Consider the following 27,446-nt stretch of genomic DNA (forward strand, 5'->3'; position numbering starts at 1 on the left):
GGAGAAGCAAAGCTGTTCCAACTAGGGCCACAAAGTAACCACTTGACCTCTGGCTGCCTTAACATATGAGCTTCCTTGATCATGGCCTCTCTTTCCAATACTAGAGACTGTGTTCCAACAGCACCCTGACCACAGCTTCCTATCACCAGTGTTCTCTGCTGCTTCCTGTCTAAGGTGTCAAATTTGCCATTGCCTGGGCAAGAGGTGGATCTAATATGCTAATAGGAATCTGATTGAAATATGCAGGATCTCTTCCACAGTTGACTGTGGATGCTAATCTTAACCTGCAGTCTGAAAGTATCAGGACCGTTGTATGTGGGTGAAAACTACACTTCTTGGTTTGAGCTCCTTTTGGCTAAGGCTTGTATGAGAAGTAATGAGTATAACTGTACTATAATGCATGCTATATAGGCCCTGCAAGCTCAAATGTACTTCAGTAATTTCAGTGATCATGAATGGGGCACAGTTACAGGCTGCTAACATTGTGAGCTGGAGATATAAACTGCTTTGGGTGTAATGATATCCAGGTGTGAGCAACATTGTGTCTTGGACTTAAGTGACAAAGTCACATTCATTTCGCACAAGTACCAGACAAAGGGAAAGTATGCCATGAGGACAATGTAAACATTCTGCAAATGCATAGAGATACTGTAGTTTGCATTAGTTTGCAAAGCACAGAGCAGGGTAGCAAATGCCATGTAGCATAGAGAAAAAAAAATTCACTCATGGGTCCTGGGTGTCACTGGCTGGGCCAGCATTTATTGCCCATCCTTAGTTGCCTTTGAGAAGGTGCTGGTGAGCTGTCTACCTGAACCAATCTGTCCATGTACTAATAGTGGAGCAAAATGTCATTAGGTAAGGAATTTTAGGACTTTGACACTGAAAAAACAGCAATATTTCCAAGTCAGGGTAAGTGAGTGCGAGGGTAAGAACTTACAGGTGATGGTGTTCCCACTATCTGCTGCCCTTGTTCTTCTAGGTGGACATGGTTCATGGGTTTGTAAGGTGTTGTCTCAGGATCTTTGGCAAATTTCTGCAGTGCATTTTGTAGATGGTAACCTGCTGCTACCGAGCATTGGTTGTGCAGAGAGTGAATGTTCATGATGTGGTACCAATCAGGTGGGTTCCTTTGTCCTGGATGGCGTCAACACTCTTGAGTGTTGTTGGAGCAGCACTCACCCAAGGTAAGTGGGGAGTACTCTGCCACATTCCTGACTTGTGTTCGTAATCTTGGTGTACATATTATTTTGTCAATATGTTGTGGAGCAATAATTCATCTTGGATTTAAAGTGAGTCATATTTTTACGAGACAAAAATATATGACTTTAGAGAAATAATACTTGACAACAGAAGAGCATTCAATCATTAACATGTTCTTTCCAAAATGTGAGATCTGATCACTTTGATAAGGGAAAATAATTTTGGAGTTTGATGTAAATTGTGAGAAATCAGCATATGTTGGCAATCAGAGTTTTGGATGTCCCGTACAAGAAATACAAAGCTGCTAAGGAGGTATGGTAAATAATTAAAGAAAATTGTATATATTTTCTAATTAATTGGTTTCTGCGTTGTTATTATATACCTCTGGAGTAAGTGGTAATTGAACTCAGAGCTCCTAGCTCAGACAAAGGGTCAATACCACTGCACCACAAGGAAAATTCTATGTTAGCTTTCCAACAAGGGAGTTAGAGTAAAAGAACAAGGAAATCTTACTGCAATTGTATAGGAATTTATTACGACCATATCTGGACTACCAATATAGTCCCTATATCACAGGAAGGAAATATTAGCAGGGCTTTTGCCCGAAACGTCGATTTCGAAGCTACTTGGATGCTGCCTGAACTGCTGTGCTCTTCCAGCACCACTAATCCTCTATCTAAGGTTGATTGGCGTTGTCCTATGAGGAGAGAAGAAGTAGATTGGGCCTATTTTTATACGTTTAGGAAAATGGGAACAGGCCCCATTGGTTTTGAGAGGGCTTGACTGTGGATGCTGAGAGAAAGTGAGGGCTGCAGATGCTGGAGATCAGAGTCGAGAGTGTGGTGCTGGAAAAGCACAGCAGGTCAGGCAGCATCCGAGGGGCAGGAGAATCGACGTTGCGGGCAGGAACCCTTCCTTCATCAGGAGTGAAGATGCTGACAGGTTGTTTCCCCTAGCTGGAGAAACCTGGAATCACGGTGCTTAGTCTCTGCTTGAAGGTGAGGGGTGTGAGACGTCAATGTCTGTTTCTCTCCCCACAGATGCTGAATTTCTCTGGGTTTGTTCAAGCGGCTGTGGGCTTAAGTGATGAGTCAAAGGGAAGGATTGTCTGTAACAAACCCGCACCCCGCGGTAGCTCCACCTTCTGTCCCCAAGTCACTTGTCTCTCAGTTGTTGGGATTCCTATTGGTTATGTTCCTGGGCGCGTCACAAAAGAAAACCCCGCCTCCTGAAATAAGCAGTTTCCTCGAACCCGCTTCCTGGAAGTATCACTGTTACATCTTTGACAGGCGCTCGGTGCAAGAGGTTAGGTCAGAGGAACCTTCCATGCCAGTGTATGTATGTTCTCTCCCTCTCCCTCTCCCTATTCAATCGCCGTGGTTTCACACATTTCTTTTGAATACGCGGTAAGGAAATGTCTCTGCTCCGCGGGAGGTAGGAGCAAGCGGAGATCTCACTGTTCAATTCAAACTGTTTTCCTTTGTGTCAATGACACTCCAGCTGAGGTGCTTTTCTTTATATAAAAAAACAGAAAGGATTTTTCACCCGAATCTCATCAGTTTGGTTTTGCTGGGCTGAAGGATTGGCCGGTAGAGATATTTGTTGGCAGATTTGAAGGTCAGTTCCCAGAACAGTGGATGCGGGGTGTGGGAAGATGTTTAAAGTTTCTATCTTCAAGGTTAACAGAATTCCTGCATTGACGTTCATTTGTGTAACAGTTACAATGATTCCGCGCAAATTCTCCCCATCCATCGGAAGCTTTTTAACGAATGACATAAACGAGTGAATTGGTGAAGTATTCCGGTCGCGCCTTCTTCTGCCTTCTCCCTTCCACTGCCTGACAATTTATCACAAAGACAAACTGGAAGGAAGCTGCAATGTCAGTCGCGGATTCTGAGAGGCAGACTGCGCAGATGCCAGCTCAATGCTCAATGTGAAGGATTCCCCCACGGCGACAAGCCGGTTCCGGGCTTTTAATGTTTTAGAAACAAAACCTCCCCACGATTCCGCGGTACTCACACCAGAGTTGGGCTGTTGATTTGATGCTGAGTGGAGTGAGTGATAGAACAGGCCATTTGGCCCATCCAGTCCACACCGACCTTTCAAAGGCATTTCACCCAGACCCACCTCCCGTATCCCTGTAACCCTCCAGTTCCCATAGCTAATCCACCTAGCATGTCCACTGTGGGCAATTTAGCATTCCCAATCCACCTAACCTGCACATCCTTGGACTGCGGGAGGAAACTCACGCAGACACGGGGAGATTGCGCAAACTGCATAGCAAGCAGTCAGTCGTTCAAGGGTGGAATCAAACCCAGGTCCTTGGCACTTTGAGGAGCTGTGTTAGTCATTAAGTCACCATGTCACCCTTTTTGTTGTCGATGTCAAATCTTCCCCCAATCCCAGCACCCTTTTGCACTGAACCCTCACTTTATTCGAAACAGCTGTAGGATAATTCTTCAATAATCCATTTGTGTATTTCTCTAATCTCTAGCAATTTATTTCCAGTAACATAAGGAGCTGTGCTCCAGGTGGATACGTTCCTGTGTAATTTCAAGCAGTCCACTAAATGTCAATTAGAATTGTAGTGCATAACTTTCTTCCATAGAAAGGGAAGAATCCATGGAATTTTTGGTTATAAAAAAGAATTAACATAAGTGTCCACATATATCATAATATATGAAGTAGTCGGCACTGATGAAAAAAGACATTGATCAAAGCTTTTTGTCTTTCATTCATCTGGACGATTTGCAAGAAACACCAATGTAAAAGCGAAACAAAAATCCAGTGTGAGAAGAGAATTACCTTCTGTGTCAAAACGTTGCCCCTCAGACCCATTTTAAATCTTTTTCTTATCACTGTATGTTGACTGATGGTTAACTACCAAGCTTCCTTTAAATATATACTAGCCAAGTTGACTCTTGGTTAGTCATGGCATTGCCCTGGGAAATGAGCCAGAGAATTACTACCAGTATTTTGTTGAAACGTGCTCAGTTTGTACACATTGTTTCTGCTTCAAAAGAACAGGGCCCTGCATAATATTTCCACTGACATGCTGTGTCAGTGACTTGAAAACACAGATTATAGATAATAGGTGAAAAGACCTGGAGGAAAATGAAGCATAAAAAGTTTTTATTGTATAAGTTGTTAAGAATTGGAACACGCTACCTGAAAATGATAGAATAAAAAGATTTAATAGTGGTGTTCAAAAAAAGTCTATACATACTTTAACGTATTCTATAAATAAAAAGGGAAACAATAGGTTTATGAATCTAAATGAATAGCCCTCAAAGATCTGACAATTATTATGGTCAGAATGGACTCCTGTGCCATAAGATTTTGCATTAATGGTTTTATATCTATTCTGGAAGTGAAGCTTGCATTGCTCAACTTCAATTTGACGGAAACAAAACAAGAAATTGCTGGAAAAACTCAGCAGTCTGAACTCCACTTCTGAAGAAATGTCACTGGTCCCGAAATGTTAACTCTGCTTTCTCTCCACAGATGCTGCTAGACCTATTGTTTTTTTTCAATAGTTTCTGTTTTTGTTTATGATTTCCACCACCCACAGTTCTTTGTTTTTGAGTTTTAACTATTTGTGAGACAGTTAATCTTCAGTAGTTAGAATTAACTGTCTGCTGCTTTGGTGTGGTTGGATTGTTATGTTGCCTTGTGCAACACTCCTGCTCAATAAGACAGTTTGATGACTTTGTGAAGTTTGTACAGTCATAAAAAGTTACTTTGTTGACAAAATCCCAGGGATGAACAAACCGAGGTTTTAACAATGATTCCCCCACACTATAAACTGCAACAAAATAATCTAAACCAGTGTTTTCTTTTAAAAACATTAATTTATTGCTCACTTTTAGTGTGTTTGAATGCTTTCAAGAAGGTGTTCCATTTATTTCAGTGCCACACCCTTAACGTGGAATTAGCCTGTGTTATTTGCATAGAACCAGAAACAACAGAACTGTTGATTTATTGTTCCCTGTTGCGGCTGTACAGGACATTGGTGAGGCCACTTTTGGAACATTGTGTGCAATTCTGGGCTCCTATCGGAAGGATGTTGTGAAACCTGAAAGGGTTCAGAAAAGATTTACAAGGATGTTGCCAGGTTTGGAGGGTTCGAGCTACAGGGAGCAGTTGAATACGCTGGGGCTGTTTTCCCTGGAGCGTCGGAGGCTGACGGGTGACGTTAGAGGTTTATAAAATCATGAGGGGCATGGATAGGGTAAATGGACAAATTCGTTTCCCTGGGGTCGGGGAGTCCAGAACTAGAGGGCATAGGTTTAGGGTGAGAGGGGAAAAGATATAAAAGAGACCTAAGGGGCAACGTTTTCATGCAGAGGGTGGTATGTGTATGGAATGAGCTGCCAGAGGAAGTGGTGAAGGCTAATACAATTGCAACACTTAAAAGGCATCTGAATGGGTATATGAATAGGAAGGGTTTGGAGGGATATGGGCCGGGTACTGGCAAGTGGGACTAGATTAGGGTGGTATATCTGGTTGGCATGAACGAGTTGGACCAAAGGGTCTGTTTCTTTGCTGTACATCTCTATGACCCTATGTTTAGTTTTAAAACTGTCCTGTAGAATATGAAGCAAGTGTTTGACTTCATTCTGTAGCTCCAGCCACTGCTAACATTAGCAGTGGGAATCTTAATGCTGTCTAGTATACTCAGAGCTCCATCTTGAATATATTCCTTGCTCTGGAGTCCCTCCTCACTGTAATAACTTTTTATTCTTTTTTGTTTGATTTTGTTATAAGAAGTTTATCATTCTATTTGACATTTAGAATGGCATCTTCCTCAAGGTACCTTGAAGAAAAGGTATCCTCCTAGCTGGGTTTCTTGTCATCTATAAAATGCAAGAAACCTGATCGGCAAACTCACCCAGGAGCCAAAGATCTCATCAATTCCAAATGTGCGAAGCTGTCAAATAATTATTGTGACACTTCTTGTCTATGGCAATAGCTCCTCTTTTCATTCTCCTAAAGTCGAGAAAAACTAGAATGACCCCGAAAAAATAGGTAATGGAGTCAGCACTGCATTAATGTATACCTAATTTCCCTCAAACGTTATCTGAATAATACCATGAAATTGTTCATCTTGGAGGCAATATTTGTCAATATCCTTAAGAAATTGAACCCTCCCCATGCAATTGTTTAGCAGTTCATTATGTGCAAAGAACTTACTGTGGCAAGTCTCAAAATCAGGAAGTGCCATAAAATTTAATTATCTTATTACACACAGAAGACATGCAATTTTATCCTGATTTTTGATGAACTACATTTAGAAATGATCTTTGTGCTTTTGCTGAAATTATGGAGATAAGGCAGGTCTCTCTCTATCATTGTTCTGGACTCATTCCCAAGTCTTCTGGCAAAATAGTTTGGCAACAATCCATAAAACTGCTAAAGAAAGGTTCTTTCTTGAACGTATACATAGTCCTCTTTAGATTTTCCAAGATGAATGGCAGATTATGTAGATATCAGTATCTTCCACAAATATTGATGCCTACATGTGACTAAAACATTTTCTGTGATGAGCCATAACAGGGTTGCTTTATGTGGCATAAAATTTTCTTGAAGAGTAAAAAAGCCACAAGTACTGGAAGTCACCAACTTGAAACTATTGCAATCAGTTGAAATTTCTTTTTACTCTGGGTATTGAAGGTTTTACACAACAAAATGTTGGTTCCTTCCTCTTTGATTTGGAGATGCTGCTGTTGGACTGGGGTGTACAAATTTAAAAATCTCACAACACCAGGTTATAGTCCAACAGGTTTAATTGGAAGCACTACCTTTTGGAGCGACGCTCCTTCATCAGGATCTGATAAACCACAACCACCTGATGAAGGAGCAGCGCTCCGAAAGCTAGTGCTTCCAAATAAACCTGTAGGACTATAGCATGGTGTTATGTGATTTTAACTTCCTCTTTGAGTCATTGATGGACTAATCCTATGTTCATTAATTTTCTTTCTTTATTTTACTTTATGCTTTAAAGTCCCAGTTGAATTGATAAATAAATTAATTGAGAAGCAGCTGGAACACTTAAGGTAGGTTATGAAATGTAGTAATTGGTCAACATTGACTTTGACCTGAGAGTTTTTGTTCTAACTGTAGGCAATTGTTTTAGTGTACTGTTGTGCTACAGATTGTAGACTCAAAACAATGTGGTGAGCAAACCTGACTAGCAGTCACTTGCATTGAAGTCTACTTCTCAGTCAGATGATTTTTAATATTTGGATGATTGTCTTTGCCTAGCATGAAAAGGGAAGATTAAATATTTCCCAGATTATCCAATGAATTGTGTTTCCTCCACATGGTTATAGACTCCAAATAGCCCCTGAAGGCTCTGCTATATCTCTTCCCTATAAAGAACTAGAAATACAGGCACATTATGCATTTTTAGTTCAAACCAGTGGCATTTTGGATGATCATTGATTTAAAAAGTAATGGTATAAAAGCACTGTTAATATTGTTTGTAAGAAGGTTAAACTACAGAATTAAAATTGATGGTCTGTGATGGATGGTGCTACTGGAAATAAATAAAATATCACCAGTCAGTTTCTTTATTTCTACATTTTTTTCTGTATTCTATGTTTTAACAATTCACATTATTCCTACTGCAAGATTACTGTGCTTGTTCAAAAGCATCACACACAACACAAGGGAGAGGCAAAGAGTTGGCCACCTAGCCATGTCTGAATGAATAGCTGCGCAGGTTGGAGCTCAGACCATTGACAGTTTGTGTGTTTGTCAGTTTGAGAGATGGAGACCTGGGGGCCTCGTTACTATCTGATCACAGGAGTAAATGTCAGGTGGTCACAGGGAACAAAGCACTCACTCATGTTGACCTGACGTCAGTAACGATTGACATATAATCACTTAAAACACTCTCTTGCCTGAACAGTTCTAAATTATGCCATTTGTCTCCCACAAGACCTGCAAGTGTCTGACAAGAGAATGAGGGTTACTGTAGAATCCTAGATTCCCTACAGTGTGGAAGCAGGCTCTTTGGCCCATCAAGTCCACACCAAAGAACATCTCATCCAGACCCATCCCCCTACCCTATCCCTGTAACGCTGCATTTCCCATGGCTAACCGACGTAGCCTCCACGTCCCTGGACACTATAGACAATTTAGCATGGCCAATCCACCTAACCCACACATGTTTGGACTATGGGAGGGGACTGGAGCACCCAGAGGAAATCCACGCAGACACTGAGAATGTGCAAACTCCACACATACAATTGCCCGAGGATGGAATTGAACCTGGTCCCTGGTGCAAGCCAATGTGTCATCCATCTTTTTCTCACATCACGTTTTAAGCATTGCTAATTGCAGTTATGTTCTTGCCTTGCTTTCACTGTAAAATTTGACCCAGTGAAATTGTTAAAATTAAATAGTAAAAGCTATGTTAACATCATTGTAATTGACCATTTAATCATGTCGAAAGTGACAAGGTTCTTCTCCCAAGGGAGTTCCTGTCACACACACCCTGATGCATTGCAATTAAATGTAAAGATTGGCTCTGCCATATCATCTTTGATGGAAATTTTTTTGCGCATCAACCCCCACCCTCGCTACTCTCTTACATACATTCACACACATTAATGTTTGCCCCAAGAGAAAGGGAAACATCCATTTGATGTGTTGCTTTTGATCAGAGCTATTACAAATTCCCTGTGGCTGATATTTCCATTTCACTCAGAGCATAGAAATGTTGTCAGGTTGTATTTCCAACATCCACTCAGCTGATTGTGTCACACATAAGCTACTTTCTTTAAGTTCCCTAATAAAGGGTTGCCAGTAGTCAGTAAATGACCCAGTTCTGGTATGTTAAGCCTACTTATTCTTTCAAGTAAAGCATTGTTTAAAATTAGTACTGCGTCAATTTAGTGTTTAGATCCCGATAAGCAAGTTAGTATACTAAGTCAACTCTAGTCAATTATTTTCTGCCAATGTTGGTGAACTTTACTTAGTGCAATGCTAAACAAATTCTTCCTGACCTTTCCGCCCCCACCCCACTCCAGCCTATCACCCTCACCTTGACCTCCTTCCACCTATCGCATTCCCAATGCCCCTCCCCCAAGTCCCTCCTCCCTACCTTTTATCTTAGCCTGCTGGACACACTTTCCTCATTCCTGAAGAAGGGCTAATGCCCGAAACGTCGATCCTCCTGCTCCCTGGATGCTGCCTAACCTGCTGCGCTTTTCCAGCAACACATTTTCAGCTCTGATCTCCAGCATCTGCAGTCCTCACTTTCTTTTCTAAACAACTTCTGACCTAGTAGGTTGGCCTTTATGCAATTGAAGCCTCTGGTTCAAGATGCATCAGTGTCTGAGGAAAACTGGTGCTGGAAGCTCCTGATGAAGGAACAATATTGACATATATCTTATTGCTTATTGTTTTGCTGAGTCATTAATTCATAGGTTTATGATGCAAAGTGATGTCAATAGCATGGGTTCAATCTCCACACTGGCTGACACTGCCGTGAAGGACTCTCCTTTTCAAAGTATCCCCTCTCTTGAGGCATGATGACCCTCAGGTTAAACCAACCTCAATTGTCTCCCTCTAATGAGAGAGCAGCCCCATGGTCTGCTGGGAGTGTGGCGAATTTACCTTTCATACTCCACATAAGCCACCTTATGCCATAATTGCCTCTTCTTATCCTGCTCTCACATCTCTTGATTCCTTTTCCCCTTTATGGATGCATGAAGCTGTTCTTTAATTACTATTACAATCACTGCATTCTTTTTACTCTTTTAAAGATTTACTCTTAAATTATTTCTTTAAACTGTCAGCTGCTCTTATTGCATCATTCTGGTCACTCGCACAAGTAGAATCAGTTTCCCCCCCATCCATCCTCTTGAACTCTATAAATGTAATGAATTACCCCAGTCCTCTAGTAAGTATTGACATTCTCATAGAAATGGTCTCCAACCTCTTCAATCTTGCCTGACAGTTGTGCCCTCCAAATTCTACTAACATTTTTGTAAATTTTTTCCATATTCTCGCAAGTTTTTCAGTATCTTTTCTGCAGCAAAGAGACCAGGACACTTTATAAAACTCCACAGGTGGTCTAAACAAGGTTATTAACAGCACTTTTCTAGTTTTGCATTCTATTCTTATAAACCTTAGTACTTTGGCTCATCTCCGAGCCTGATCAACTTTGTTAGTTCTTTTAACAGTTTATGCACAGAATCTTAGGTATCTCTGCTCCTCTACCCCATTTATCTTCTTACCTTCTAATGAATAAGTAACCCTCTTATTTCTCCTATGAAAATAACAGTTCTTTTGAAATAATTAAAAGAATATATTTCCTCTATCAAGCACCAATTCAACTTGCAAGCTGTAAGATCCTTTTCTCTTCCTGTGTGGTTCTTTCAAAGGCTACTTTCATTTTCTAGCAAGCAACATCAACTGTTAATTGGGAAAGAGCACCAACACTTTATAAGAAAGATCAGGGTCTGGCTAACACTTTTTAAAACAATGTCACCAATTTTTAAAATCCAAGAAAGAACAGGGGTTGTTTTTTTTATTGCTTGTGATGATACTATGCCTTTGAGATCTATTTTTAATCTTTTTTTTAAGGGAGGTCTTAAGACAGAGGCGCCAAACAATCTGTGCAAAGTCACTTGAGTAAACAGTTTGTGAGGCCTTGAGGTCTTTTTTTAAAGATGGAACGATCCAAGCAGCCTAAATGGGTATAGTCAAGCTCCCACAGATCCAGGATTTTTGGGGTTTTGTTTTAGTTTTTTAGTCGCAGTTGCTGCTGGGATCTTAAAGATGTGGAAGCTGTTTTTTCATCTTTCGGTCACAGTTAAAAGCTGGGGTTCTCCTCCTACCATGAGAGTTGCGTGTGAAACAATCTGGTTTTCTGAATTTTCCTTTGTTAAAAGGCTGTTTATTGAATGTTACTATATTGGATCAGTTAGTTACTGTATCTATTATTTGATAAATCATTTCAATAGTGTTACAGCTAAGCCAATTTTCTTTATTTTCTTCTTTTTGTTATTTTTTAACTATGTCGTAGAGTCATAGATGTGTACAGCATGGAAACGGACCCTTCGGTCCAACCCGTCCATGCCGACCAGATGTTCCAGCCCAATCTAGTCCCACCTGCCAGCATCCGGCCCATATCCCTCCAAACCCTTCCTATTCATACACCCATCCAAATGCCTCTTAAATATTGCAATTATACCAGCCTCCACCACTTCCTCTGGCAGCTCATTCCATACATGTACCACCCTCTGAGTGAAAAGGTTGCCCCTTCGGTCTCTTTCATATCTTTCCCCTCTCACTCTAAACCAATGCCCTCTAGGTCTGGACTCCCCCACCCCAGGGAAAAGACTTTGTCTATTTATCCTATCCATGCTCCTCATAATTTTGTAAACCTCTATAAGGTCACCCCTCAGCTTCCGATGCTCCAGGTGTATGAATAAAGTGTGTTTTGCTTCAAATCTAGTAGTTTGACCAGTTGAATTGCATCTGGAACACAACACTTCACATTTGAAATAAAAGTTTAGGGTCTAGACCATCTTAATATATTTTGAGTGGGTTTGGTCTGGTCTATAATATACTGCACCAAGAGATGAGTGATTTCGACACTATGAACAAGGACAAGATAAGGTGAAGTTTATTATAGCTCTAGATATATGACTTGTTGCTAATAGTAGTTATATTAATTATGATGTTCAATTGATCATTAGGAATTGATCAACCATGTGGATTAATTTATTTAAAACAGTAAAACACATTATAAGTTATAAAACAGACATTACAACAAGCCAACTGATTCCAGTGTTTGCAACATCGTACATTTACACAGTACATGGAACCTTTCAAAATGACTTATCTTAAAGGAAAGGTACATATATACCATTCACACCCGCTCCTTTTTTCAATAGAGCTGTTTACAATAAAAGTAAATGTTTGTTTATATATCCAGATTTTGGGAGAGTGGTATCATCTGGAGGTATTGTGGATTTTCAGAGTCACAGTGTTATTATTGCTTGTGTTGTCATGTTTTTCTTTCATGGATTGTAGTTGCTCTTCCAGAAGGTTCTGAGCCTGACACACTATTGCCAGACTTTGCTCCAGATTAGCTATTTACTTATCTTTTTTCTCAAGCTGTTTTGAATGGTTCCTATCTTCTTGACTGTTATTGGTTTGTTTGTTAAGAGCTTCGAGCTTCTGGTTTAACCATGAACTAATTTAATTCTTCTGTTGATCAAATATATTTTTCCCATTGGTAACCTACTCTAATAACTGTCTGGCCTCTTAACGTTTTTCTTTTCTTTTTGTTTTCTTTGAAATCTGGAGCTCTCCTACCTGCCATGTCAGTCATTAGTTTCCTCTAAGTCCTACTCAAGTAGTTCCATTAAGGCATCATTGCTGGCATTTATTTATGAAAAGACTTTCAGCTCATTGTGTGGGCACTGCCTCTTTACGTTTTGTAGGTCTGTCGTTTTCCCCAATGCTTTTTCTTTGCTTTGAGCTCAAGCCAACGTTTCAATAAATGTTCCTGCTGAGCCTGAGCTGTTTCCTGTAAACTAATAATATTTTTATTGAATTGATGATTCAAAACTTGGAGTTCAACCTGCTTTCTTTATTTCTCCTCCTGGGCTCAATTCATTTTGTGAGTTGAGCAGAGATATCTGATATCAAGATGGTGTTCTCAAGTTTGGATTAAACCTGAGTTAGTTCAGAGTTTTCCCCTTGAGCTTTCATTTCTCTCTACATGTCAGAGAGTTGAGATTTTAGCTCCACTAATTCAACAGGAAGTGAAGTGTTCGTTCTTCTTTCTTCTTTCATTCTGCATGTGTTTCCTGAATAATCTGCAATGGTTTCTGTTGTATCTCTGATTCCATAGCGTGTTACAAGTAGGAGGTAACACGTGTTGGTGTATCTGCCTGTCTCTATTATCTGATATCTGGGTGGTTTGACAGTACTTTCCAATACAAATGATCCAGTACATGAAATTGGTAACCCCTGACATGCTGCATGTTTTACCTTTACTGATTTTTGTCTCTTGTCTTGAGAGTATATGTTGTTTATAATTCGCAGATATAATATATGGTCACTTGTGCCTATGTCAATAAGTTAGTAATAAACAATCATTGGTTTTCTGAGGACAGTTAATTAGAATTATTGCCAAAGTTCAAATAGTGTAATGATATTGATGTCTTCTAGGAGATTGACAGTGTGATACATGTACATGCCACTCTTTGTCTCCATGTGTATATTTTCGAGTTCTAATATGCAGGTCACTTCATCTCTATACATCCAGTGAGATGCCAGATGGTCTTTACTATATATTGAAGATAGTCCTTGTGCATGGTTTGTTTGGGTTGGCATATCGCTTTTTGTAGCTGCATCAGCCTTTTCCTTAGTGCACTGCCTTTCTAATGTATCTTGTAAAAATGATCAAAAGCTGGATATTTCCATGGTGTACGCAACTTTCACGTGTTGTTACATGTGGGAGTTCTAGTGATTGTGTCAAGCATCAAGTTTGTAATTAGTGACTTGTAAGCTTTGTCAATCTGTGAGGATTGCTTCATACTTATGTTCGTGCTTCACTAGTTCTTCGACACTATAGTTGTTTTTCTGGCAAAGCTTTTTGAAAAACATCCATGTGTATGGATGTGGTCACCATTTTGAAAATTCTGCTTGCTCACTTATCATCTAAAAGATCACAACATGATTTTTCTTGCATCTGCTTATCAAAGTAGATATGGATTCTGTAGCCTTGTGTTTAAGAGGCATGAATTTTAATCAATTGATGTGCAAGTTTAATCTGACTCTGAATTGATCTTCTAACATGTCCCGTATCTTCTGGGGTGTCTTAACTCTTCAGCTATTAATCCTGATAAGTTAAAAGTGTGGAGACTTTCATTCCTGATTGTTAAGCAAATCTTAATAGTTTGCTATTTTTCTGTATTAGACATACGTGAATTTAGACACCATAGATCTGAACAAACTTGAAATATCCTTAATTCTATTAGGAGGTTTGCTGTGTCCAATTTAAACAAAGGAATTTTATTCTGAGAATTCCAAGACTAGTACAAGAGAAAGCCATAGCTAGTGAGAATTAGCAGAAGAGTAAGAAACAGGGAGAATACTGTTTGGTTTGGAAATGATCCGGCAAGTAAGGTACCAATGAGGAATTAATAAAATGTGGCATTGGTGGGAGATGAGTAGAAGTCATTGCAGAGAGCCCAACAAAAGAATGAGAATAAAGAAGAACTCCCTTACTATTTATAACAATCTAATCAATTTAATATTTGGTACACTCACTACCTTTTATTATTACAGTAAAATCCAACAATAACTAATTAACCAACTTTACAAAATTAACAACTGCGCTAATCACTGAAGTACACCACAAAGCAAAGCTCAAATTCAAACAAAGATAATTTCTTCAGAAGCATGTATTGGCTGACTTAGTTGGTAAAAATATGTCAGTCAGTATTTCGTCGGGAAAAGTATGTCAGTCAGTACAGTATTTGGCTTTCTCAGTTTGCAACTCTCCATATATTTCTGTCATCATTTTCTGTCTCAGTTGATGTCTGCTTGTCTCGTTCTTATTGTCAATGGAGAACTTCAGTGATCTAATGAATGCATGTCAATACTGGTCATTGGCTAGTGATCTGTGACTACCTGAGGTGATGTTGTGTTCTACAGGATAGTATGGATAGTAATGACCTCTGTAATTTCCGAGACAGTGATGCAGACAAATGACTTGTGGCTTCAGGTCTTTCAGTAGATTTCAGAGATGATCTGCAACACTCTGCCTTCTGAAGCAAAACTCTTCAAAAGGGGTCCTGACATGATCTGTAGTGTCTGTATATCCTTGAGGAGAAGGAATAGGTAGTTCCTTTCCTTAGTTTGAACTAATTTTGATATTTCTCCGCTTCTTTTATGATGGTAAACATAGATTTGGTGCTAGGAAAAGCCATACTTGCTGCTGAAATACAATAGCTGTAGATGGACGAGAAGTCAATAAAGCTGGATTCTTGGCATTTGCCATAAATTGGAATGGCCTCCATTTTAAAAAGAAATGCTTGCTTCAGGATGACATAATGGTTGCATGTTTTGCTGTAGTTTATTTATGATCCTGTTTCAGCAGCTGGTAGTTGGAAGATGTGCAATATTTTACTTTTATGAGGATAATAACATGTTTTGGATTGTGCCTTTAACGTGAAGTAAAATGAAAGGGACCGACCTGTTCTGAAATCTGGCTGAAACTAAGCTTGGGTGATTTTATTTGTTAGAAATTGAAGGTGACTAAATTTGTTTTCCTGAGAAATAGATGCAGGGTCTTTATACTTAAGAGTTAATGGCAGCAGCTGCTGTGCTTATTGTGTGGATTGAATGAGCGTCTTCAAGGTCACAGAAGCTAGGTAAGCATGTCTGGTTGCAAGCAGTTATGCTTTACGCTGTCCATTTAGTTTCAAGGTGAGAATTGGACTCTTGAAGATAGCTAATCAATATTTCTACCTGGATATAAGGCCCATGTGTTTCATGTTGCCTTTGGAGATGAGCCTTGAAAGGGGAATGGTCCACATTATCCCTGAATTACTCAAAATATTAATCTGCCAGAATTCTAAGAGAGAGCTGCAATTTGAAGCAGGATGCTGTGGTTCGACAAGCAGGAATGCAGATGGGCGCTTACACTCTCTTATTTAAAAGACCGAGTTGATAGGGAGTTGAAATGATACTGGAAGATGGACCTGGCTTCATTCAAACTTACTTTTCATGACTTCAGACAAAAAAATCTGCCCTGATCAATGCAATTGGATAGGAGTTTTAAAAGTTTTTTTTCCTGTAATTGAATTAAAATATTGATATATTACAGTGATAGCCCAGTGCACTTTATACTAATACAATGGACCACAAAAAAAAAGCTATTTATAACAAGAGAATCCAGTCTTGTGAGTAACCTGATTTTAAATAAATAACAGAACATTATTTTAAAATAACTGTATATAAAATGTATATATTTAAAAATTTAAAGCTTGCGAAATGGTGCCTGTCCGTTTCAACAAAAATGCAGATTAATTTTAAGAACCCCCTTGAAGATCCATGAGTGAGTAGAATTTTGAGGGAAGAGGGGTTAGAACGTGATTTAATTCACTCTGAGTTTGGGGCTAGTTTTGTGGGGTGAATCAGCTTCTGGCACTTTTTTTAAAAAATAGTGCAAAAGCTAACAAATTTATTTTATGTTGATGATACTTTCCACTTAAAGTTCAATCATTTTTCTGTGCTTCTTTCCAACTTCAGTGAGGGCACAAGCCAGCAGAAAGCTTTAGCCTTGTGAACAGGCTGACTTGCACATTTAGTTACGTAATAATAACTGCACTTTTAAAGGGCTAACACATGGGTAACACTTTTTGAGACCTTTCTAAGACATATTAAGATCTTATGTCAAAATGTTTTTCTTTCTAGATAAGATACAGATTGACTTGAGGACATGTTATAATCTTAGATGAAAAATGTAGCTGGAAAATTGTAGCCATTTTACATTGGCTGGGGTGGCACGGTGGCTCAGTGGTTAGCAATGCTGCCTCACAGCACCAGGGTCTGAGGTTCGATTCAACCTCAGGCGACTGTTTGTGTGGAGTTTGCACATTCTCCCCGTGTCTGCGTGGGTTTCCTCCGGGTGTTCGAGTTTCCTCCCACACTCCAAAGATGTGCAGGTTAGGTGGATTGGCCACGCTAAATTGCCCATAGTGTTAGGTGCATTAGTCAGAGGGGAATGGCTCTGGGTAGGTTGCTCTTCGGAGGGTCGGTGTAGACTTGTTGGGCCAAAGAGCCTGTTTCCACGGTGTAGGGAATCTAATCTAATCTAAATCACTGATCCTCCTCAACCTCCCATAACTTAGAATGAGTTGATAGGCAACTCTCCCATGATATTGCCGATACTTACCAAAGGAATCTTCTTTAAATCCATATCTATCAAATTAGGTGCTGCCAATTCTTGCAAAGAAAAGAACAAAGCACTTTCCACTTACTTTGATCAGTGAATGGTCAGTGAACTATGGCAACAGCAAGGGTGTTAAGAGGAGTAGGGAAGAGAATAAAATTATATTTTTTCTTTGCCTTCTTCCAATATAAAGAGAATAAAACTGCAGTGCAAATAAATGAAGAAAAATTGTGGCAACTGCACTGAACTCATCAGATCAAACCAGCATGCTTCCCAACTACTTAATTGGAAGGCAGACTTCTCAAAAAAATGTTTTCCTCCTGTTTTGTAGAACTGTGGTTACACGTTGAAGGTAACGGCAATAAAATGGGATTATAACCCACTTGTTTCAACTAAAGGCTAGGACACCAATTATACCATTTTTCTTGCCTGAACTGCTTTCTTTTAAAAAGAATTGCCTAAAATAAATTTGGAGCTGTAAGACAAAATATGACATTTTTAGATAGAATACTGGGCAAATTGCCAAATGTCTCTGGGAGAATGCATAATTTGTGGACACAATGAATAAAATATTTGTTGTGAATTTATGTAGTAATGGAGAAGAAAATAACTATGAACTGTTGTGTTTTTTATGTCATTAACAAAATATTGTCAGTAAACCACTTATTAAATAGGCATAGAATTGAGACAATTTTATCAATCATGATTCCTTCTACTTTTTTTGAAAAAAAAGACTCCTAATAACACAAGAATAGCAATTTGTTGCCTCACTATATTGAAAACAAAAAGCAACCATAGAAACTATTCATGAATCAAAGGAGTTATGTGGAATCATTATGTAGCAATACCACTCCAAGTTGATTTAGAGCATGATCTTTTATTTTAGAATAAACAGTTGAAACTGTAAGTACAGCACAGAGATCAGTATTTTATATCCACAAAAGAACATGGCTCTAACTAATTTGATGTTTTTTAGGCTTTTTTTCATGTAATGCAATCTAACTGGAAAAGGTTGGAAATCAAACCGAAATGTTGAGGATCTACGTGTTAGCCCAAAGCAACTTGTCTGACACTCAGACTGGGGTGATTTTTCTCCTTTGGATATAGTCAACAATCTGGGCACACTCAGGACTAGTGCTAATTTTTCAATGTGCAATTGTGGCTTCGACTTCCACTCAATGTCACTAGCATCGCCACAAACATTACCATCTTCCATGAATTAATATAATTGAGCAGAGTTTTAGATGGTAATTTTTATTTTCATCATCTCTTAAAACATAATTTTTGTAATAAGCACTACTTAGTCTGTATTAATAAAATAGCACAAGGTTTTCATTATTACTTTAAGTGTCTATTCGGCAAGCAGTGAGTAACCTGATTTAAGGAACTAAAAATACATTTCCATATTGAATGTGGTTGTACATTAAATTGTAAATTGCAACAGCAATGAATAAAATTTGTGCCCGCTGTCAATAAAAAAGAACAAAAATAATTAAATGTAAACCTTATAGCTTTTCTGGATTGTTGGGTAATACAGCTATTGTTTTCAATATCCGTCAATACTCAATTTCCAGCTATTGACTTCATCCTTCTTCCTGGCAGCTGCTTGAGGTGATACCAGACTAGTCACAACCTTGGAGTCATGTTGAACCGCAAATACTATCATTTAAGACTGCATGCTTCCATCTCCATAACATTGCTCAATTTTAGACCCTACCTCAGATCCTCTGCTGCTGAAACCCTTGTTCCTGCCATTGTTCACTTTAGACATGTAAAGTCAGTATGCTTCAGGTGATCACTCACATGTTACCATTCATAAATGTGAGCTCATCCAATATTCTGCTGCTTGTTTCTTAACCCGTACCAAGTTCTGTTCACCCATCATACATACCACGTGTGTTAACCTATATTTAGCTTCTGGTCAAGCAACACCTTAACTTTAAAATTCTCATCCTTATTTTCAAATCTCTCCAAAGTCCCAACTTTTCTTATCTCTAAAGCCCTGTCTGTCCAACAACTCTTCAAGTCAGATATTTTTCATAAGTCTGTTCAGAGATGTGTTGTCACACGTCTGGAGCAGATGGGACTTGAACCTAGGCCTCCTGATTCACAGGTAGGGATACTACCAATGTGCCACAAGCACCCAATCATCCAAGGCACCTCTCATCCCTTAATCCTGGCCTCCTTGAGCTTTCCAGTCTTTAATTGCTGCACCATTAGTGATTCCCTCTGCATCTGTCCTAAAGTCTGGCGTTCCCTTCCGACATTGTTTTCACCTCTTTACCTCACTTCCTCCTTCAAGATATTTCATAAACTGATATCAATATATATAAAAATCATTGTATGTCTAATGAGGCATAGACAGCAAAGGACTTTGATATTTACAAGGATTTTAGTGCAAATATTAGCTTCCACCTTTCCCTGTGCAGAAACCAACACCCACTGGAAAAACGCAGTTCTTAAATAAAAAAGTGTAATGAGTATTAATTGCTGTCAATGACGCAGTAGTAGTGTTCCTACTTTGGGACCAGGTAGCCTGGGTTCAAATTTCACCTGCTGCAGAGATAACATCTATGAATAGGTTGATTCAAAAAATATCTATTTGAGCCCTAAAGGCTCCTGCATTTCTGATTCTGACAGAAGGCTACTTAAAATCTCCCTGCTTGTGTTTGATTATCTGACCTAATGTACCTGTAAAGTGACTTGGACCATATATTGTGTGTGTGTGTATGCATACATAAAGTCATTGTGTTATTTTTCTACTCTCTGCAATTTAAAAAAAAATGTAATATTTACTGTGTTTTGAACTTCAGAGCAGATTTACCATTGTGACTTATCAACAGTTTTATCAAAAATTCTACTTAAAAAATATTTTTAAGCCAAATGGCCATTTCTTTTTAATTGGTGGGGGTTGGGGGGAGTGGGGGGAGGTGGTGGAAAAGTGCAATGATTACAGTGACGGCCTATTGGATCTCATTGACCATGAGATCCTTGATTGGGGTTGTAATATGGGTCAATCAGGGAACCCTGGCTGATAGATATAAACAGGATTCAGAGAGTCTGCTCATTCCAGGTACTGGCTTTTAGCTGGCTGGTCAGAGTCCATTTACTGTGCACAAGTAAATAAAAGATGACTTAATGACAGGATACCAAGCAATGTGCTGTTATTTCAGAAAGGCAATGAAGGACGATTAGTCTCAAAAATATGTTTCCTTTGTTAATTTTTGCCTCTGCTGTGTCCCTTCTACTAAAGTGTTGATACTGCTCGCTTGCCATAAATAGTTGCAAGAGGACTGGATGGTAAGATGTTGGCAGAACAATATATTATTGTTTCAATGTGCCAGACCAGCTAAAAAGTGCTGAAAATAACATGATATGTGGTTGCAGTTTGAAAGTATCAGAATCAACCGGTTTGTTGAATGGGCTATTACACCTGGGTCTCTGCTCAGGTGCACGTAAATGATTCCTTGACACAATTTGAAGAGCGTGGATATTTACCGGGAAAATATTTATCCATCAACCAACAACAGCAAACAGATCGACCTATTGCCTGTGCAAATTAGCTCTTATATTTGTTTCCAATAAACAATACTAAAGTGGACTTAAACATGAATTTATTGCCTGGAAACAACATTGGAACATCCAGAGTAGAAAAATGGCACTGTCTAAATGCAAGGTCTTCATTGTTTCTTATATTTGATTCGTAATTAAGGACAGTAAATGGGAAACGTGACCCAGCACCACTGACACAACACATGATAATAGCCTTTTGACATTCTCTTAACAAATTAAATGCATTTTTGTTTGTTTGTTTTGCAGAAGCATTTTACCTGTTATCTGATAACTCTACATAGTAAAATGAAAAAGTTTCTGATTGTATTTGATTTTGATGAAACCATCATTCAACACAACTCTGATTATGTCATCCTCAAATGTAATCCTGACCAAAATCTTCCAGAAGAATTGCTGCAACCTCCTGAGGATGGACGCTGGACTGAGCATACGAGCAAGATCCTCCGGTACCTGTGTGGAAAGGGTGTCAAGGAAGAAAGCATGAGAAAGATTCTAGCTGAAACTCCACTAACTAAAGAGATGCTAACCCTATTTCAGTTTCTTAGAGAGTCTTCAGATTTATTTGAATGCATTATTATCTCCGATGCGAACACCTTTTTTATTAATAGCATTCTTCAAGCAAATGGCATAAGCAATGTATTCCAGAAAATATACACAAATCCTGCATGCCGTGACAGCACAAACACGTTTGTGATAAATCCTTACCATTCCCACCTGTGTCAGGAGTGCCCCAACAACATGTGCAAAAGACAGATCCTGCACGATCACTTGGAAGAACGCAGTGAAGAAGTTGAATTTGAGAAGATCTTCTACGTTGGTGATGGCAACAATGACTTCTGCCCATCCATAGTCTTGACAGCAACAGATGTCGTCTTTCCAAGGAAGAACTACCCTTTGCATCGGTTGATCTCCGAGATTAAAATGGCAGAACCCTCTGCATTTCAAGCTCAAGTGGTTCCATGGGAGTCTGCAGAAGATATACTGCTTTTCCTTCAAGATTGCGCAGGGCAATAGTACCACTCACAAATTCACGAAAGAGCTTCAAGAAGATTTTCCGTTTTATGGTTGCAACTTAAATGCTCTTTGGGAAGAAATAGAGTAAATTTGACAGTTAACATGCATGATTTCAATGCTTACTGAAATAATCAGGGCCTAACAGTTATTTTCCACACCCAATATTACTAGTAATTTTATGTACAGTAACATTTGTGACCAATGCTAAATGTGGATTGCCTTTGAAACCAATGCACCTGTTCTTGTTATATATAGATTACTGGGAGCTGTTTGTCTAATTATTTGTGGAGAGAGATTGTATCAGGACATGGTGGTATTGTTTCAAGGATATGTCACTGTACTTTCAAATCTCAAGGAGCTCTGTTTTAAAAAATGATAGATACAATCTGGAACATGTTTATGTATTCAGCTTTACAAACCTATTCATCACAGATTAATATAGCCATCTTATATCAGTGTGTGGTAATTATTATAATCTTTCCTGAATATGGAATGTTGAAAGGGGTACAATATTTAGATTTCTGAAGGGGAAAATATAAAATATAATTCTTCAATTTCCATTTCTATAATTTGTTAACTCAAACATTAAGTTTCCTCCGTCCAAAACTAAATGCAAAAACTATTTGAAATACCCAAATAAGGAATCACCTCAGAAATGCCAGTGAGATGCTTTAATTAAATAGTGGATGGGTAACCATTAGGGATTTGGGATTACTGGTGTATAATTCAAAGATTTTAAGCTTTCTATCGCATTCCTTGTTTGAACGGGACTTGTCACAAAATGTTTGGAGACAGAGGAGGCCATTCAGTCCACCATGTCTCTGTCTGCATAAAAAGCCTGTTCAGCCTCCTCCTGTTTCCCAGCTTTCAATCCATAATATGGCAGGTTACAGGATTTCACGTGAATGTCCAGGTACTTATTACATGCTACAAGAGGTTTAGATTTATTGTCATCACATGTACTCACGAGTACAATGAAAAGTTTACAACTCTCCACTTATGGTGTCTTCTTAGGTACAAGGTACCTACATGCACTACCTTTGGCACAAAGCAGAAAAATATTATACACTCTTCATTGTACTCTGGTACTTTTGTATTTGAGTACACATGACAAAAAAGTCAACAGTAAAAAAAAAGCCTCAATGTTTAAAGTTACAGTTCTTCTTACTGAAAATTAGAAAAACAAAGAAATATAGTTAAAAGTTCAACACCACAGTCCATAAGTGCCTGGCCATTCTGGGCTCGCTTTCTTCATGAGGCTTGACCTCCCCCTATATGTCCCCTACATTTAAGTCCAAGTGATTGATATGTAAGGGAAACAAAAGGACCTAGTTCTGTGCTCTTCTGAGAAGAGTTTTCCAGCCACAAATAAAATCTTGCTGCTTTAAATCTAGTTTAGTTTCACTAAACGTTAATCTAAACAAGTACTAGACTGGATAATGACTTGCATGACATTCAATTGTATTACAACAGAAATAAATAGAGTATCAGAAAATTTTCAAATTTTTATCAAGCTTGCTGATGCGTTATATGGAAAAGAAACAATTAGATAATTCTGCTGATTCAAAAGAAATTAACTGAGAAATTCTGCAAGACCTTTATGGAAAATGCTAAAATCAGGGAACATAACACCTGGAAGTTGCATTGGAAAGGAAATATTACTAATAAATTATTTAAAGAACATGAACTGCACTGTGCTGCTACTCTGGTGTCAGTACGTAATGTATACCAATGACACTGGATCTGAACTCGAAGTACGAAAATGTCTTGAATTGTACTGATGTCTTCTGCTAAAATAAAACAATCAGTCAAAGTTCAGACATTAAAATAGTTTTGCTCTTTAACTGCAGCTGTAAAATATAGTACTCCATATATATCTTCCAGGGATTGATGTATTTTAAGTTATTTAAAATGATAATTTCACCAGATATGCAGAGCACTACATTGTCAGAGCCAAGAGTTACACTGCAGGGTGAAAGTGTGTGAATACAACAAGACTAAAACTAGTTAGTTTGAAATAATTGTGAAGATGTATGTGCATTCTTTGGCAGTTGGTCTTAGTATCTTAAAATACTGCTATTGTTCATCTGATACCCTGTGTTACTCATTACTCACTGAGGTGCAAAATTTGTCACTGCGTAAATTGGACAGTAATCCTTTTTACCCTCTGTCCAATTTTCTTCCCCAATCCTGAAGAGGGGAGAGAGATAAATTGATAACATTTGAGAAGTTAATAAAGGAAATCCCTCCACAGAAAAGGCCCATTATAAATAAAACCATAAATAGTTACGATGGTAATCTGACTGCTGTGGGAAAACAATGTTGTCATGGAAACCTATGTTTGAGATAATAGCGATAAAATTATATGCATTCTTTTCATTTCTGAGAGACTGATGCATCCACGTCCAGCCAGGCTCAATGAATTTTAATCCAAGCCAAGTTAACATAATTCAGATCCCTCTGAACTTTTTTTGGGGTCCAAGCTTTGTCCTGAAATTGTTTAACACCTTTTTATAAACACGTATGTCTTGTATCATCTTTTCAAGCATCCGTCAGCTCACAGAACTGAGATTTAGAGAAATACATTGAAAGTGAAATGATTCATTTGGTTTTGTCATACTAACCAAAACAGCTCCTGGAATGTTGTGATCTTTATGGTTTACTCTTCTGGGAAGGCCTGCATGGTCATCTTGGAGTAGCATGGATGTGGCCTCAGTGCAATTAGAACCTGCTATGGGATAGAGACCCTGAATGTAAAAACTACAGCATGTCATTGCCCTACATCTCAGGAAGCAGCAGAGTTAATTTGGCTATAGCTACATGACACATTTATTTCTTGATTAAACTGTTTTATTGTTGATTTGTCAGGTTTATTTATTGACCATAGCTGATAAACAATTTATCGTTATTAGAAATTTTAATTCAGGAAATTATTTCTGTGGCTTAAGGGAGCAAACTGTGCCACTACAGGTTTTTACCTTAGACAATGAATGAGAAAAGAATATGAGAATTTAGTTCCTGTTGCAGAACTTTGCGCCTCTCCTACCCCCCTGCCCCTGCTGCCAAGCTTCTTGAATTTCTTTTATAGATACATCAAGGAAATGAGTGCTAAAGTATAACGTGGAGTGGACAAAGTTAAAAATCACACAACATCAAGTTATAAACCTGTTGGACTATAACTCGGTGTTGTAATTTTTAAGTTTGTGCTAAATTATGACACAGTTTTCAATATTATTATGTTTTCCACCATTCTTGTCTTTGCAGATATCAAATACAGGCCCATTTAATGCTAAAATGCAAAAGAGTGTTGCACTAAATTGTCCGTTTAGAGATGGATTCAGTGGGTCACAGGCTTAACTACCAATGATGGGATGGGCGAGGAGAACAGAATGCTCAAGGAGGAATTATTATGTTCCCCTACTTAGGAATTCACAATTCCTAGTCCATCAGTTTTGAATTTTTGGTGCTGTTCATGTAAACTTCCCAGTCAGATAACTAGATTTTAACACAGTTGCTGTCATGCTATGATTACAAGTTGTTGTAGTTAAATTACTTTCAAAGGATCTCTGATGATCTGTTGTCTGAGTGGAAGGGAGTCCTTTAGGAGACTTAGTAGATGGAGTTTTATTTGGATAAATGCAAGCTATTGTAGGACTTATACAGTTATAAATAGGGCCTTGGCTGATGTTGAAGAACAGAGAGACCGAGAGGTTGAGGTACAACATTTTTTGAAGTTTCCATCAAACATAGATAGGATGGTTAAGAAGGTGTTCAGCAAACATTTGTCTTCATTGCTTCGACCATTGAGTATAGGAGTTGGGACATTATTTTGAGGTTGTACGGGACATTGGTGAGGTCTCTCCTGGAGTACTCTGCCTAGTTCTGGTCACCCTGTTATAGGAAGGATATTATTAAGCTGCAGAGGGTTCAGAGGTGATTTACCAGGTTGCTACTAGGAATGAAGGGTTTAAATGAAAAGTAAATGTCGGACAGTAGGCTGGGCCTTTTTTCACTGGAACACAGGGGATTGAAGGGTAACCTTAGAGATTAACAAAATCATGATGAATAAAGATAAGATGAATGCCAGGTTTCTTTTTCCTTAGATGGAGGATTTCAAGACTAGGAGGCATCTTTTTAAGGTGACAGGAGAAAGCTTGAAAAAAGACAAGGGGCAATTTTTTTCACATAGCGAGTGTTTCATATAGAATGAAATTCGAGAAAGTAGCAGATGTGGGTATGCTTACAACATTTAAAAAAACATTTAGATAAGTACACGAATAAGAAATGTTTGTTGAGGAGGGGATATGGGCCAAGCTCAGGGAGGTGGGTCCAGTTATGGTCGGCATGGACTGGTTGGACCAAAGGGTCTGTTTCTGTGCTGTATGACCTATGAATGGCTGAATCCCTTGTTTTAAAAATCCTTGAAATGAAGTGCAGGTACAAATTTATTAAAGATTCCCTCTTTGATTACAACAGAGAGCTAACACATAATTACATTTGAGGGCCAGTGTAGGTGAGGACAAATTTACTCACACTGGCCAAATTACACACTCTTCAGCTTCCTGGTTCCCCTGAAACTCAGAATGCATTGAGAGTGTAATGCATATATTTGCAGAAATGTGCTTTTTAAAAATTTCTTACAGGAAAATTTGTTTTGCACTGTCTAACAGTTTGAGGGGGCTTGAGTCCATCTTGATCTAGTAAGAAAACAAATTAATTTTCGTGGTGGTGGTTCTGCTAAAACATACATTTTGTTTTTTAAAGTTGTGCCGATTCCACCTCCTATTCAATGAATCTCAGCGGAGGCAGTGCAATCAAACCAAAATGCAACTTGGTTTTATTCTAGAATAATTTTCACTTCAATGATATAGATTGTGCAGCTGTGAGTAATAATTTAGCACGTAGTTTCTATGATGGTAATAAAAGGTTGTAATATTTTCTCTTTGCACAATAAACTGACATTGGGGGACCACTCAAGTTGTCTGGTTTAATAGCTTGCGTTTGTAAACAGTATATGATAGTTCCAACCTTGTGACAATCATTTGCTTTTCATTGGTTATTAATACCATCTGAAAAATTGAAATAGAAATAGATGTGTGTATTATTGCAAACTTGAAGATAGAATTTTACTTTTAACTGTGCAACCCTTAGCTAGACACAGTAAAAATGAACACTTGCTTGTATTTTTGTTATAATCTTTACCTTTTAGCTTGCTTTAAAAACTAAATATAAAGTAGATATCAACAAATCAATTTGAAATGTGTGCTTCTGGGTAACTCTGAAGTTCACAAGTTAGATGTGGATTTCCTTGATAATTTTTTTTGGCATTTCTTTGTGGCTTGGCTTATTTCCACAATATGGGCAAAGTTCACTTTTGCTACAGCCATAATAATTTATCTAAAATTATAACTTGTGTTGTTAGCTTTGAAACAGTTGAGCAGTTAAGCTGTATTAGAATTTATTGTGAATATAATTTGAATTGTTTGGAAAAACTTAAATTAAACCACAGTTGATTTAACTTCAAATTGATTTCATTTCAGAATTTTTAAGTAATGCACAACTTTGTCAGCCAGTCTATAAATTAAGGAAAACATTTTAATCTGTGTATGTGTGATTCTTACCTTCATATACATTTATATATGGCAAAATTTACAAATGGCGATGAGATAAATGATAATATCTAGTGATCCTGTGGGTGAAGTGCACTTATGATGAGTGCTAGAAGAGG

The 27,446-nt window shown here is 38.4% G+C and overlaps 1 protein-coding gene across 1 annotated transcript; it reads left to right on the top strand.

The window, feature by feature from the left end:
- The first annotated feature begins 2,444 nt into the window (after positions 1-2,444).
- Positions 2,445-27,243, top strand: LOC140465869 (phosphoethanolamine/phosphocholine phosphatase-like). The gene is made up of 2 exons (XM_072561739.1): positions 2,445-2,538; positions 20,951-27,243. Exons 1-2 carry the CDS (start codon positions 2,527-2,529, stop codon positions 21,716-21,718), a joined length of 780 nt encoding a protein of 259 aa, XP_072417840.1. The 5' UTR covers positions 2,445-2,526; the 3' UTR covers positions 21,719-27,243.
- Positions 27,244-27,446: the final 203 nt, after the last annotated feature.

The sequence above is a fragment of the Chiloscyllium punctatum genome, chromosome 42 (assembly GCF_047496795.1).
Source record: "Chiloscyllium punctatum isolate Juve2018m chromosome 42, sChiPun1.3, whole genome shotgun sequence".
Lineage (NCBI taxonomy): Eukaryota > Metazoa > Chordata > Chondrichthyes > Orectolobiformes > Hemiscylliidae > Chiloscyllium > Chiloscyllium punctatum.